Source organism: Copadichromis virginalis, linkage group LG18 (genome assembly GCF_057382275.1).
Source record: "Copadichromis virginalis isolate Kocher_CV1m ecotype Utaka linkage group LG18, C_Virginalis_male_GT1.1, whole genome shotgun sequence".
Classification (NCBI taxonomy): domain Eukaryota; kingdom Metazoa; phylum Chordata; class Actinopteri; order Cichliformes; family Cichlidae; genus Copadichromis; species Copadichromis virginalis.
Genome location: NC_140635.1, coordinates 36,884,123 through 36,899,766, shown reverse-complemented (window position 1 = coordinate 36,899,766; position 15,644 = coordinate 36,884,123). Strand labels below are relative to the sequence as shown.

At 45.4% G+C, this 15,644-nt stretch overlaps 1 protein-coding gene and 1 long non-coding RNA gene across 2 annotated transcripts; both read left to right on the top strand.

Annotated features, from left to right (window-relative positions):
* Window positions 1-5,343: 5,343 nt before the first annotated feature.
* Window positions 5,344-11,398, top strand: LOC146688443 (uncharacterized; the record flags this gene model as incomplete). Its single annotated transcript, XM_085440432.1, has 3 exons — window positions 5,344-5,416; window positions 9,159-9,260; window positions 9,459-11,398. Coding segments are annotated over exons 1-3 (2,115 nt in total), but the record flags the coding sequence as incomplete, so codon positions are not given.
* Window positions 11,399-11,444: 46 nt separating this feature from the next.
* LOC146688442 (uncharacterized) lies at window positions 11,445-12,991 on the top strand. Its single transcript, XR_014916375.1, has 2 exons — window positions 11,445-12,474; window positions 12,555-12,991. It is a non-coding gene; the product is annotated as an uncharacterized LOC146688442 (long non-coding RNA).
* The last annotated feature ends 2,653 nt before the right edge of the window (window positions 12,992-15,644 follow it).

Sequence of the window (15,644 nt, the reverse complement as noted above, 5' to 3'; positions counted from 1 at the left end):
TCTGGTCCTGCCTCCGAGTCTTCGTCCTCGTCTGGTCCGGCCTCCGAGTCTTCGTCCTCGTCTGGTCCGGCCTCCGAGTCTTCGTCCTCGTCTGGTCCGGCCTCCTCAGAGTCTTCGTCTGCTGCAGCCTCCTCAGAGTCTTCGTCTGCTGCAGCCTCCTCAGCCTGTGCTTCGCCTGGTCCCGCCTTGACTGGTCCCGTGCCCACCAGGCCTCGGCCAGTACGCCTGACACTGGAGAGCCGCCGCCGCTGCCTTCCGCGCGGCCGGCCCCCTGAACTGCACCGTCATCGCCTGAGTGGCCGCCGTCGCCTTCCGCACGGCCGGCCCCCGGACCAGCGCTGTCATCGTCGCCGCCGCCTCCCGCGCGGTCGGCCTCCTGAACTGCTCCGTCGTCTCCTTCACCGCCGCCGTTGCCTTGCGCACGGCCGGCCTCCGGAACTGTTTCCACGTCGCCGCCGTTGCCTTGCGCACGGCCGGCCTCCTGAACTGTTTCCACGTCTCCGCCGTTGCCTTGCGCACGGCCGGCCCCCTGAACTGCTCTGTGTTTGGGTTATTTTCTTGGGCTCCGGTGTTTGCTGTGCCCTTCTTTTGTTTTCTGTTCCGGGCCCTCCGTCCTGGGCCCCCGCCGCCCGCCCTGGGTTGTTTTCTGTTTGGTTTTGTTTTTCTGTGTTTGGGCTGTCTGGAGCCAGCCCTTGAGGGGGGGGGGTACTGTCATGGTCCTGGGCCATGTTGGCCCAGTGTTCTTAGTTTCCTTGTATGTTTGTATTTTATTCCATGCTTCCCCTGCCCTTTATGTCTAAGTTCTCCCCGTGCTCTCTCTTCCCCCTGTGTGCCCTCTATGTATTTATGAGCCCTCGTCCCCTTTCGTGTTTATTCCATGTCTCCCCTGCCTGTTACGTTGGTGTTCTACTCGTGCTCTCTCTCCTCCTGTACTTCCTGTTTCACCTCTCCCGTCAGTGTTCAGTTCACCCCGCCCTGTCTCGTTATGATTATCAGTGTCACCTGTGTTCCCCGTGTGTTCCCACTTCCCTCGTTAACCCTCTGTGTATTTCTGTCTGCGTCTCCCTCTGTTCAGTGTGACGTCGTCCCTCATGCCGTGTGTGGATCTCCCTGTGTCTCTCTAGTTTGTGGTTTCCCAGTTTAGTTTAGTTTGTATATTTGTTCTGCCAGCGAATAAAGCTGAGTTTTGAGTTCATTCCCTCGTGCCTGTGAGTCCTGCGTTTTGGGTCCTACTCCTGCCTGCCGCACGGCGATTCGTGACACCTCAACAATCATATGACGCTATGAGCAACTATGACAAGTAATCATGGACTCATATTAATTTAGTGAATAAAGAAATGCAAAACACGGAAAATAAAAAATAAAAAGATTTATATAGCAAAAGAGGCCCGGCCCTGGAGCAGGGTGCCGCCGGTGCATCGAGCCGCCTGGGGGGCTCTTCAACTGGTGGGGGGGATGGTCACATCTTGCAGGAGCTTTCTTCTCTCAGGAACTCTCTGCAGGAGGGGGAGATACAGGAGAGGTGGAGGAAGATCTCAGCCTGGGCGTTTACCGTCTTATGTAGTCTGGAAGATGTGTGGTTGGTGGGGTGGGTGCAGTTTTCTCTGTGGTGGGGTTGGGTGGACTGTCCAGGGCTCTGTGGAGCCGGGGGGCGCTACTGCACTGGGCCCCGGTCTGATGGGCCTGGGCCCCCCTTCCCTGGCGGGTCGCGGAGGGTGGGAGTGCCTACTGGGGTCAGCGGGGGAGCTGGCCCCAGGGAGGGGTTACCTGCCCCTCCCTTCCTTCCCTCCCCATCTCCAGCTGCATCCCTCTTCCCGCTCCTCCACAACCACCCACACATGCAGGGCCTTGGAGTGGGGGTATGTCACCAGGGTGCAGAGGAGGCTACCCCCCCCCCCCCCCCCCTGTCCCCTTCTGGCTGCCTCTGCCTCAATTTTATCCCACAACTTAGACATTCACATTATTCACACTCTCATTACACATACATATAGGATCTTGGGGGTGGGCACAATCACGGAGTCCAAATCACCATCAGGGTGTATACCTCACCCCTGACGTCGTTGCCCACCTCTCAATTTTAAATACACTTAGTCATTGAGGGTTAGCAGGAGGGACTATGCGCTTACCTGCTGCTCTCTGGCAGGTAGCTCCATGCCCTCCTGGGTTTTAATTGCACCTTAGAACACATATGCATCAACACTACAATGAGCGGGTGGAGGGAGGTTTGGAGTCTTCTCTCACCCCCATTCTCTGCGGCCTGCTGGAGCGGGAGGGCTAGTAGGAGGAGTTGGCCGTCCGACTGCGGTCTGGGGTGTGGGGCCTCCCTGCTGCTGCGGAGTCGGGGTGGTCTGCCTCTCCCCACCGCAGGGAAAAGGGTAACACCACCTGGGTCTGGGTGCAATTCCCCCCTCCAGGGGCAAGGGTACCTAGACCCGGTTTGTAGAGTACGCTTGGGGAGTGTGATTGTGTGTACAGCGTCTCTTTATGTCTGTCTCCACGTTGGTTGAGTGTGGAGTAAGTGCATATGAGAGCATGAGGGTGGGAATGGATGTTTGTGTCTGTGTGTGCCTGTATGTCTGTGTCTATATGTCAGGTTGGGTATCAGACGCCACCTCTCTGGGGACACCTCAGGCCCTCCAAGGTTTGGAGGCCTATCTCCACCCACCACCACTTCCCCTGCCGGTGGCGGACTCCCTCAGGTGTCGGTGTGTTGGTGGTTCTTTGTGTCTGGGGGTGGGCGTCCGGGTACACACCGGCTCACTCCTTGGCGGCCGCTTGTCGGGGCCTGGGGCCTGGGGCTCGCTCGGGCCCCTTTGGAGGTGGGGTGCCCCCGGCCTCTCGGCCTAGGGCTCGGTCACTCAGGCGCAGCTGGGGGCCGGCGGAGCTCACGGGCGCGTCACTGCAACTCCCCCTGACTTCTGCTCCGCGGCTGCTGGGCGAGCCCTCATCTGGGACTCTCCTCAGCTCTTACTGGGACAGTGGCGCGGCTGCCCCTCTGTTGGTCTTCCATGGTCTCTTGTGTTCTGGGGGCCTCTGGATGTCTGGAGTTTTGATCTCCTCCATACCCGCTTCACACCCTGGAGGACGGGGCTGTGGCCCCCCCACACTCCCTAGCAGATCATTACATGGAGAAACCTTTGGAATGCAAGCATGCTGATCCACACAGGTATGCACACATGGGTATTCACAGACGCGGACTAAAGCTTTCTTGGCTGCTGCCTCAAAGCACACTGTGCGCTGTCTATCTTGCGTGCTGCACAATATCGTTTATTACTTAGTAAATACTGATATCTATGACTAGCTAGTTTATTGTGATGGTGCTTTGTTTTCTCTATTATTATGTTGCTCTTTGTTGTTTGCTGTCTCCTCTGTTTGTTTTTGTTTGTTTGTTTGTTTGTTTTTTTTCTCCATACAGGTGACCCAGGAGTTTTGTTTTTTTTTGTCTCTCTTCCCCCCCCTTCTCACCGTCTCTTCTCCCCTTTGGTTTTCTTTCTTTCTCTCCCCCTCTCTTTCTCATTCATTCCCCCTGTCCTATTTATTAAAAAAAAAAAAAAAAAAAAATGACAAAGGATGAACTGAAGCTCTGCCATCACGTAATGTCGCATACTGCTGTTTCTGATGTCATTTAGAAAAAAAAAAAAAAAAAAAAAAAAAAAAAAAAGAGAAAATGAAGGCTCAGTGACGCATTATAAGAAATCGTGCTCATTCATTTATATTTAGAAATTAAAAAGCTGTTGCGTACCCTTTTTGTTTATATGCACAATTGAACACAGGGTGTGGTAAAGTGCGCTAGCAGAATGATTTGACAATAGAGAAGATGAATGTCTGAATGTTCATGCTGTAAAAATGTAAACACACCCAATCCTGAGCTCACCTGTTCAGTATATAAAGTGTAGGAGTGCTCCTGAGATTTAGTATCACAGTCCAAGGAAACTAATCTGCAGAACTGACCTGTTCATCACAATGAAGCTGACTGCTCTAATTGTCCTTTGGGCACTCTCCAGCACAGGTAACTGCTCTTTTCCTTATCATTCAGGATTTAATTTAAATATTTAAAGTCTAAATTTTACAATAAAAGAAAAAGAAAACCTTAAAGTTTATTTTATATAGATATTAAATGTCCTTTTCCAAGAACATCCAAGCAGTTTACAAGATTAGGTAACTACATGAGCATCACACCAAAAACATAACTAAGTTTTCTCTCAAAGCATTATCAGGAAACCAGATATCTGTCAGCATATATGTAGAGAAAATAGATCAATGAGCGTGATACAGCCAATTAAAAACAAAGAAACCCAAGAGGCTCTGAGAAAGATATGCCATACATTTTGTTTTAGTTTATAAATTCTGTTTCTGAATCTGTTTGGCAAACTGATGTGGAAATCTTTTACTTTCGCCAAATCATTTCACTGAGTGGATAAGTTCTACTTCATGCTGAGCAAAACTGGAAAGTGAACATTTCTTTCAGTGTGGACATCTTGATGGATGGCTTAACACTTTGTTCAGTTTGTGATGTGGATGTCACAACCTGTTATCTCGTGAACTGGTTGTGATTGGGAAAACAGGTTTAACCCAGAGATAACTGGGAGTTAAAGTCCACCTTAATATTTCATATTGGTGATCGCATCTAGTGGTCAGATTCTTTTCTCACACTTTTCTCACACTTTTCTACACATGCCATAAAAATTATAACATTTTAAATATAGTTTCACAAACTGTTAAATGTTGGAAGGTTTTTAGAGCAGGCCTCCATGGTGTAAATTATCCTTAATAGATTAACCTTAAATTAACTTTAATGTAGTGTTTCATGTCGACTTTATTAAAAATATTTATGCACACACATGTTAAAGAGATTAACTGCATTTCATCAATCTGTGTAACAGTGTAAAGAAATCGAAGAGATAAAGATTCTTTAATTATACTGGGGTATTTTAAAACCTTTCATTATAACGTCAATCCTTTTATTGTTTCTCTCCTGATTGCAGCTGGAGCCCTTCAGTGTCAAACCTGCACAGATCAGACGTGTTCAAGCACACTACCAATTACATGTTCTTCAGAGACCATGTGTGTTACAGCTACTATTTTAGGTAATCTTCTCTTCATATTATGAAATTTCCCCTTGTGGGACTAAAGGTATATCAAATCAAATCAAATCAAATTTTATATGATAAACTTCAGTAAATTTCAATGACTTTGAAATTATGTGTACTTTCCATCAACATTAACAAAATACACTTTGAATTTGCAGCTACTTCATCTGGAACTACGGCAACACAAATCTACAAGGCATGTGCATCTTCCTCCCTGTGTCCAGTTACGGGCTCTCAGACATTTTCAGTTAACATGGGTGTTCAAAGTGCTCTTGCATCTGCCACGTGCTGCAACACAGATAACTGCAACTCAGCAACTCTGGCTGGTAAGTACAAATCTATAAGTGTTTTATTAAAGACACAATAAGAAACAATATTCTGATGTTTGCTGAAATGTTCTCAGTTCTGAAATGAAATGATGCTCTTTTCTTTTACAGCTCCTGCTCCTCAGTCAAGTAATGGCCGACTATGTAACGTTTGTTCCACCCCTCTGTGCGACACTCCATTACCGTGTCAGGGATTGGAGGACCAATGCTTTCAATCAACGAGTGAGTCTTCATCATGTATACTTTAACAAAGATCATCTTTAAATTGGCTTTTATACCTAAAATAAATTCACAAACATATTATTCTTTTTTTTTTTTTTTAATTAGTCAATGGCAACATTATGAAGCATTTCATCAGTATTTGTAAGACATTTTATTTTGTACCTTAAATCTTTGAAGATGAAGGTCAGGATTTGATAATTAGTTCATGAAATTATATATATGTATTAGTTAACAAGTATTCCCATCACCCAGTGTAGGAACACTATTCACTAAAAGGAAATCAGTGGCTTCTGAAATTGTAACTACATGTTTTCATAAACGTGAAAGTCACTATAAAAATTGACTGAAAATCAGGCTCTGTTCTTCTCTCTGATTAAAAAATGTTTACCGGTGGCATTAGAAATGTTAAACAAACAACTACACCCTTTAGTGGTGTTCTCAGGTCACTGCAGTGAGATTTTGAGTTTCAGCAAACAGAACACAAACAGATTTTAGATTACTCTTTATGTGAAAGATATTGAAGATAGGTACAAAGCATTTCCCTAACCATTTGCAAACCAATAATGATGGTCAATGCCCACAACTCTACAGTTGATCTACAGTGTAGCTTCATGATTTTCTTTTGACTGAAAAATAATTAGAAGCTCTAAATAAAATGTAACAGAATATATTTAATAATAAATTGCTGTGACAGGAGTGTTAGTGCATAAAAAAGGAAACCATTTTAATTATAATACTCTGAGTACATGTTTGGATTGTCACAGGCTACTACACAGGCATGTTTGTCTTCTTATACATTTTTTGGTTAGAGTTCACATGTCAACATGAAAGATTCTGAACATCAAATTAACTTCATGCATTATCAGTGTTGCGCACAACAGTTAGAGAGCACAAAAAAGGCTAACTGTAAAACTGCTGTCTGAGTTTCAAGTTTTATTGTCATGTACATATAAACAGTGTAGCCACATTTACCCATAGTGAAATTCTTTGGCTCGTGCTCCTCAGCTTTATATGAACATATATAAGTCTGCAGTTATATTTAAAAAGAAAATAACCACAACAACAGCAATAATAATAATAATGATAATAAAGATAACAAATAACAAAAAACTAAAGTATTAATATTAAGAGAATTTGAGACAGTTGTTCAGAATTTACAGTTTGGTATTTAAAGTTGTGCAAAAAGTATGCAGTGAGGATATAAAGTGGCAGTGTGTAAAGTCTAGTAATTGTAGGGAGTGTGTAATGGTCAGAATCAGAAACTTTATTGTCATGGTCACAGGTACAATGAAATTAAAAATGGTTCCCAATCAATGCATCATCCCTAACAATATCAAAATATAAATAAAACAATAAAATTCAATAATAAAATAAATAGAATACTTAAAGTACTAATAAGAAGTATCAACAAACATTCACATACATTCCCACATACATGCTTCAGTCAGCGCATAGATTAATACAAGAGTGGCGTGATGGACATTTTTTTTGTAGCAGTATTCAGACATGTTATTGCAGTTGGATAAAAGCTGTTTGAGTCTATTAGTCCTTGCTCTGATTGCCCTGTACCGTCTGCCTGAGGGCAACAGTTCAAACAGGGAGTGGCCAGGATGTGAGGTGTCTTTTATGATGTTTTGGGCTTTTTTAAGACAGCGGGTGCAGATCTTCCAGTGTGGGGAGAGGGCAGCCTGTGATCTTTTGGGCGGTGTTAATGATCCCTTGGAGTGCTTTCCTCTGAGCCACTGTGCAGCTAGTGTACCAGATGCATATGCAGTAAGTTAGAACACTCTCAATGGTGGCTCTGTAGAAGGACACCAGCAGTCTCTGTGTGATGTTATTCCTCCTGAGAATTCTCAGGAAGTACAGTCTCTGTTGGGCCTTTCTCAGCAGCTCGGAGGTGTTCACACTCCAGGAAAGGTTCTCCTCTATATTGACTCCCAGGAAGTGGAAGCTTGCCACCCTTTCTACACAGTCCCCATTAATGAATAGTGGTTGGGTCTCCGCCTTTTTCCTTCTGAAGTCTATTATGAGTTCGTTGGTTGTTGTTGAGGAGGAGGTTCGTCTGCAAATTTGATGATGGTGTTGGAGCTGTGTGTTGGTGTACAGTCGTGGGTGAACAGGGTGTAAGCTGGGGGCTAAGCACGCATCCCTGGGAGGCACCTGTGCTGAGTGTGAGTGTGGATTAGGTGATGCTGCTGATCCCAACCACCTGAGCTCTGTCTGTCAGGAAGTCCAGGATCCAGCTGCACAGGGAGGAGCTGATGTTCAGGTCATGAAGTTTCATGATGAGTCTGGAGGGTATGATGGTGTTGAAGGCAGAGCTATAGTCTATGAACAGCATCCGCACATATGTGTTTTTCTGGTCCAAGTGCGAGAGGGCAGTGTGGAATGCAATTGCTATTGGGTCGTCTGTAGATCTGTTAGGCCTGTAGGCAAACTGGAGGGGATCGAGTGAAGCAGGGAGTAAAGGTGTGATGTGAGCTTTAACTATGCGCTCAAAACACTCACACAATGGATGTGAGTGCTACTGGGTGATAGTTATTTAGGCAGCTCACATTAGTTTTCCTTGGAACAGGGATGATGGTGGTCCTCTTAAAACCTTTTGGGACAACAGACTGGAGCAGGGAAAGGTAAATGTGTGTCTGAACTAGTAAATATGGCTTGGTGGAAAAATTAAATTGGGGGCTTTATTAAAGTAGAAGACAACAATAAATGTATCAGTTGTTTTACCATTTACCATGACTTATGACTTACCAAAAGGCACTAAACCAACATAATAATGGATGTTACTGGTGTAAGATTCTTTTTTTATCATATGTTATCCTATCCCTATAATCGAACTGTGTGAATCATTATACTGCTGTAAGCCACACCCTACTCCATATTATAGAGAGTATAATTAGTATGTAGTTTTAATTTGCATTATACCTCTGGATTAAGAAATTGTGAAAATCATTAGATTTATTAGATATGTCTATATTATCCTATACTGTTGATTTACTGTGAATGATTTACACTGTTTCACTGCATGTCATACTGCTGAGTTAAGAAGAGAATATTGTGTGCAGAGGGCCTTTTTTTCTGATAGTGGAGGAGACAGACCACATTCCACAGAAGTTCTACCCCCACCTTTCTCTATGTCAGAAAGACAGGGAGCCAAGGTCATAACACAGGGTCACTGAGAGTTAGAGGGTATGTAAGTTTAGGCTTTTTACGACTAGGTGGGGGTCAACAGAGGCTATAAAAGCTTTGGGTAACGCTCCACCATTTTGAGATTTGCTGTGCCCCTCTGCATGCATGTCTCCCCATCCGGATGGTTTGTGCTCATAAAGTGTTGAATTGTATGGAATAAAGGATTGTTGATTGAGCATTTATACACCAAGTATTGTCCTTCCTTCAGCCCAAAGAATAAGAGAATTGGGAGGATTTAATACTGGATATCAGCAAACTCATTTTTAAGATGTCTTAACTAATGCTTTAAATATGATATGTCATGACAATAAAAATTTTTCATCTGCAGTGACCGACGGCACCAACACTTTCCCAGCTTACGGATGTGCATCTAAGAACCTGTGTGCAGCTCCCTCAAGCTTGAAATCTCTACCGTTCATGCAGAGCATTGGTACCATAACAGCAGGACCAACCTGTAATTCACCCTTGACCACTGCAGCACCAACCACAACCACAGCCAACCCAACTACAACTACAGTGGCAACAACAACAGTTGCTCCAACCACTACAACAGCTGCTCCAACCACAACAACAGTTGCTCCAACAACAACAGCTGCTCCAACCACAACAACTGTGGCACAAACCACAGCAACTGTGGCACCAACAACAACAACAGCTGCTGCAACCACAACAACTGTGGCACAAACCACAACAACTGTGGCACCACCCACAACAACAGCTGCTGCAACTACAACAACAGCTGCTCCAACCGCAACAACAGTTGCTCCAACCACTACAACTGCTGCTCCAACAACAACTGCTTCTCAAACAACAACTGCTGCTCAAACAACAACCACAGCTGCTCCAACCATAACAACAGTTGCTCCAACAACAACAGCTGCTCCAACCACAACAACAGTTGCTCCAACCACTACAACTGCTGCTCCAACAACAACTGCTGCTCAAACAACAACTGCTGCTCAAACAACAACACCAGCTGCTCAAACCACTACAACTGCTGCTCCAACAACAACAGTTGCTCCAACAACAACAACAGCTGCTCCAACCACAACAACAGCTGCTCCAACAACAACAACAGTTGCTCCAACCACAACAACAGCTGCTCCAACCACTACAACTGCTGCTCCAACAACAACTGCTGCTCAAACAACAACCACAGCTGCTCCAACCACAACAACAGCTGCTCCAACCACAACAACAGCTGCTCCAACCACAACAACAGCTGCTCCAACAACAACAACAGTTGCTCCAACCACAACAACAGCTGCTCCAACCACAACAACAGCTGCTCCAACCACTACAACTGCTGCTCCAACAACAACTGCTGCTCAAACAACAACCACAGCTGCTCCAACCACAACAGCAGCTGCTCCAACCACAACAACAGCTGCTCCAACCACAACAACAGCTGCTCCAACAACAACAGCTGCTCAAACAACAACCACAGCTGCTCAAACCACTACAACTGCTGCTCCAACCACAACAAGAGTTGCTCCAACAACAACAGCTGCTCCAACCACAACAACTGTGGCACAAACCACAACAACTGTGGCACCACCCACAACAACAGCTGCTGCAACCACTACAACTGCTGTTCCAACCACAACAACAGTTGCTCCAACAACAACAGCTGCTCCAACCACAACAACTGTGGCACAAACCACAACAACTGTGGAACCACCCACAACAACAGCTGCTCCAACAACAAAAACAGCTGTTCAAACCACAACAACAGCTGCTCCAACCACAACAACAGCTGCTCCAACAACAACATCAGCTGCTCAAACCACTACAACTGCTGCTCCAACCACAACAAGAGTTGCTCCAACAACAACAGCTGCTCCAACCACAACAACTGTGGCACAAACCACAACAACTGTGGCACCACCCACAACAACAGCTGCTGCAACCACTACAACTGCTGCTCCAACCACAACAACAGTTGCTCCAACAACAACAGCTGCTCCAACCACAACAACTGTGGCACAAACCACAACAACTGTGGAACCACCCACAACAACAGCTGCTCCAACAACAAAAACAGCTGTTCAAACCACTACAACTGCTGCTCCAAAAACAACAACAGTTGCTGCAACAACAACAACAGCTGCTCCAACCACAACAACAGCTGCTCCAACCACTACAAATGCCGCTCCAACCACAACAACAGCTGCTCCAACAACAACAACAACTGCTCCAACCACAACAACAGCTGCTCCAACCACAACAAATTTGGCACAAACCACAACAACTGTGGCACCAACCACAACAACAGCTGCTCAAACCACAACAACAGCTGCTCCAACAACAACAGTTGCTCCAACCACAACAACTGCTGCTCCAACAACAACAGCTGCTCAAACCACAACAACAGCTGCTCCAACAACAACAGTTGCTCCAACCACAACAACTGTGGAACAAACCACAACACCTGTGGCACAAACCACAACAACAGCTGCTGCAACCACAACAACAACTGCTCCAACCACAACAACAGTTGCTCCAACCACTACAACTGCTGCTCCAACAACAACTGCTGCTCAAACAACAGCCACAGCTGCTCCAACCACAACAACAGCTGCGCCAACAACAACACCAGGGCCCTGTTTCAGGAAGCCGGTTTAGTGGAAAAACTGAGTAAGTATACCCTGAGTTAACGAAAACTCTGGGTTTTCGGTTTCACAAAGCGAGTTCAGCTGCAGCCTGAGTGAGTCACTATGACGACACACTCCGTGAAGCTAACCTGCCCCCTAGCAGGTTTACTACAACTAACCCTGACTGTCTCCGCCTCTTTGTCGGAAACCTGACAGTAGGAAGTGTCGGACATGGCGTGCCACTTCCTTGAAGAGCCAGTAGATCGTGAAGCCCAAATTCTCCGCAGAGCTCTCCGCCGGGAGAGAGTGATCAGAGCGCGTTTGGACATTTTATCATTTCCTGATGATTTTCTGTGCGAACGTTACCGTTTCTCAGCACAATCTATAATTTATTTGGATAACATCCTCAGGCCATATATTACGCATGTGACACATCGCGGACATGCTCTCAGTTCATTGCATATTATTTGTATTGCACTTCGGTTTCTTGCAAACGGGAGCTTTCTGTATAATATTGGTGACGCTGAGCACGTTTCCAAGGCTACCGTCTGTCGGGCAGTCAGGAATGTTACAGTTGCACTGAAACGTCTCCTGTACTCGTCTGTGGTGTTCCCCGGTCACAGACCCACAAGATTTATCAAAGAGGGATGCCACAAAATTGCAGGTATCAGGATGAACGAAACTTAATTCATGATGTGGTGATACTTGGACTACTACTTAAATTGCACATTTATTTTCAGGGTTCCCAGGCGTGATTGGCTGTATAGATGGCACTCACATTCCAATCATTGCTCCTTCAGTAAATGAAGGAGACTATGTGAACAGGAAGTCTTTCCACAGCATTAATGTACAGGTACATAGTTCCCTGTAGCATTTCAAACTAACAAATTATTTCATTATAGTAATGGATGCTAATTTGTGTTCTCTGCACTGTGAAGATCATATGTGATGCTGCCAACATTATCACAAATGTGGAAGCCAAGTGGCCAGGCTCTGTCCATGACTCACAAATATTCCGTGAATGTACACTGAGCACAAAATTTGGACATGGTGATTTGAGAATACTTTAAAATATATAAAGACCAATTGCTTCAGGGACATTTGAACTGAAGTGTATCCTTCTGTCTTAGGAGAGTTCACTGGCTACTTGCTTGGTGATAGGGGGTATCCATGTTTACCCTATTTGCTTACCCCTTACCCTGACCCTGAACCGGGCCCACAGCAGCGATATAATCTGGCTAATTGCAGGACAAGAGCCAGAGTTGAAATGACTATCGGAATGCTTAAGGCCCGGTTCCAGTGCCTGCAAAGACTCAGGGTCACCCCAGAAAGGGCATGTGACATTATTGTGGCATGTGTGATTCTTCACAACATTGCCACAATTAGAGGAGAACACTGTCCTTCTGAACCAAACATCAGCAGTGATCCAAACCATGAACATCCTGACCCTCGCACGGACATACAAGATGGAAGCGCAGTCAGAGACACCATATGTCACAATCATTTCTTTTGACCCATCACCTCAACATGTTGAAAGAAGAATAAACAGATTTTTTGTTCAACTGGCTTTATTGGTCGCCTGTGTTTCCTGTACACAAAGTATTAAAAGATGTAAACCTCATAAAGTGTCTCTGTTGCTTCCTCCTCTGTAACAGCTGTCAATGTTTCTTCATTATTTTCCTGTAGTAAAGAAATAAACAACATTGCTGTTCTACTGTAAACTCATATAATCTGTGGAGTATTACTCACAACTGCATGTTGGTCTGGCTCAACAGGAGGCTGCACCAGATGCAGTACACCACCACCATCAACTGATAGAATATGAGGTTTATACAGGTCACTTATAACTTACAAGGGACCAAATGGCAATTAACAAACATACCAATCACCTTACACTTCATTGTCATTATGCTCTCAAAGACAACCAAGACTGAGGGAAGGCAAAATCAGTAGGAAAATAACTTCACTACAAAATAATTCATTATGGTAAAGAGTTTATCAAATGAATGAGTAGCACTGCAAAGGTGACTGTGAAGAAAGGATGTATGCACATCATGTATTATTTTGAAGTTACCCCCTATGTAGGCACTTGTGTCTTGCGGGGTTATTGACTCAGAGAATGTCCCCGCAGAGATGCCTTCGGCCACAGGGCGCCCACTGTTTTGGCTGAGGGCCAACTGCTCAGCCTCTGTGAGTGGTGGTGGTGGAGGACCCCCACCTGTTTTTCGGGCCTCCGCTTTTTTTCTGTTGGCTATAACGGGCCACATTTGAGCATACAGAGTAAGCAAATATGTACTTGTAATGTGCTCAGATAATTTCAATAAGTGCTTACAGAAAGAAAATTAATGTAGCCTCTAACTGCAATTGATTTACATGGGACAAACAGACCAAGCACTATGGCTCATAATACAATTACACCTTACCTGTTTGGACTATATTTTTATATTTCATTTTTACTTGCTGCCAGGAACGTTTGGGGCCTGTTGGGTTGCACCTGCGCTCACATCACATCACAAAATAAAATGTATAAAATAACAAGTAAAATAACATATGATAAAATAACGTGTTAAATGGGTGGAAATCCCTAGATCAATGTTTAAATTAACACTCACGCATTGACTCTGTCGGCTTTGTTTTGCCATGCATGCTTTTGCAGCTGTGGCTGTGTTACTTTTTTCCGCGGAATTTGCATGTTATCGGCATATGCTGCCATCAGAATTTCGGCCTCAAGCGCTGTAAAATACATTGACCGCGCCTTCTTTCCCTCCGTCTCCATGGTGACTCGCTTAATCTGTGCTCCGCTTATCAGGGCTTTATGTATCCTCGTCCGCGCGCTTCACTTGGGGTTAAAGCAACTCCGCGTTGACTGAACTAATTGTTATCAGCCTTTCTGAAACGGAATATTCCGAGTTGGACAGTTCGGGGTTACTCAACCGTGAGTGTCGTTTTTCACTCTGAGTTTTCCAAACCGGCTTCCTGAAACAGGGCCCAGCTGCTCAAACCACTACAACTGCTGCTCCAACCACAACAACAGTTGCTCCAACCACAACAACAGCTGCTCCAACAACAACACCAGCTGCTCCAACCACTACAACTGCATCTCAAACCACAACAACAGTTGCTCCAACCACTACAACTGCTGCTCCAAAAACAACAACAGCTGCTCAAACCACTACAACTGCTGCTCCAACCACAACAACAGTTGCTCCAACCACAACAACAGCTGCTCCAACAACAACACCAGCTGCTCCAACCACTACAACTGCATCTCAAACCACAACAACAGTTGCTCCAACCACTACAACTGCTGCTCCAAAAACAACAACAGCTGCTCAAACCACAACAACTGCTGCTCCAACAACAACAACAGTTGCTCCAACCACAACAACAGCTGCTCCAACCACAACAACAGCTGCTCCAACAACAACACCAGCTGCTCCAACCACTACAACTGCATCTCAAACCACAACAACAGTTGCTCCAACCACTACAACTGCTGCTCCAAAAACAACAACAGCTGCTCAAACCACAACAACTGCTGCTCCAACAACAACAACAGTTGCTCCAACCACAACAACAGCTGCTCCAACCACAACAACAGCTGCTCCAACAACAACAACAGTTGCTCCAACCACAACAACAGCTGCTCCAACCACTACAACTGCTGCTCCAACAACAACTGCTGCTCAAACAACAACCACAGCTGCTCCAACCACAACAACAGCTGCTCCAACCACAACAACAGCTGCTCCAACCACAACAACAGCTGCTCAAACCACTACAACTGTGGCACAAACCACAACAACAGCTGCTGCAACCACAACAACAGCTGCTCCAACCACAACAACAGTTGCTCCAACCACTACAACTGCTGCTCCAACCACAACAACAGTTGCTCCAACAACAACAGCTGCTCCAACCACAACAACAGCTGCTCCAACAACAGCTGCTCCAACCACAACAACTGTGGCACAAACCACAACAACTGTGGCACCACCCACAGCAACAGCTGCTCCAACAACAACAACAGCTGCTCAAACCACTACAACTGCTGCTCCAACAACAACAACAGTTGCTGCAACCACAACAACAGCTGCTCCAACCACAACAACAGCTGCTCCAGCCACTACAAATGCCGCTCCAACCACAACAACAGCTGCTCCAACAACAACAACAACTGCTCCAACCACAACAACAGCTGCTCCAACCACAACAACTTT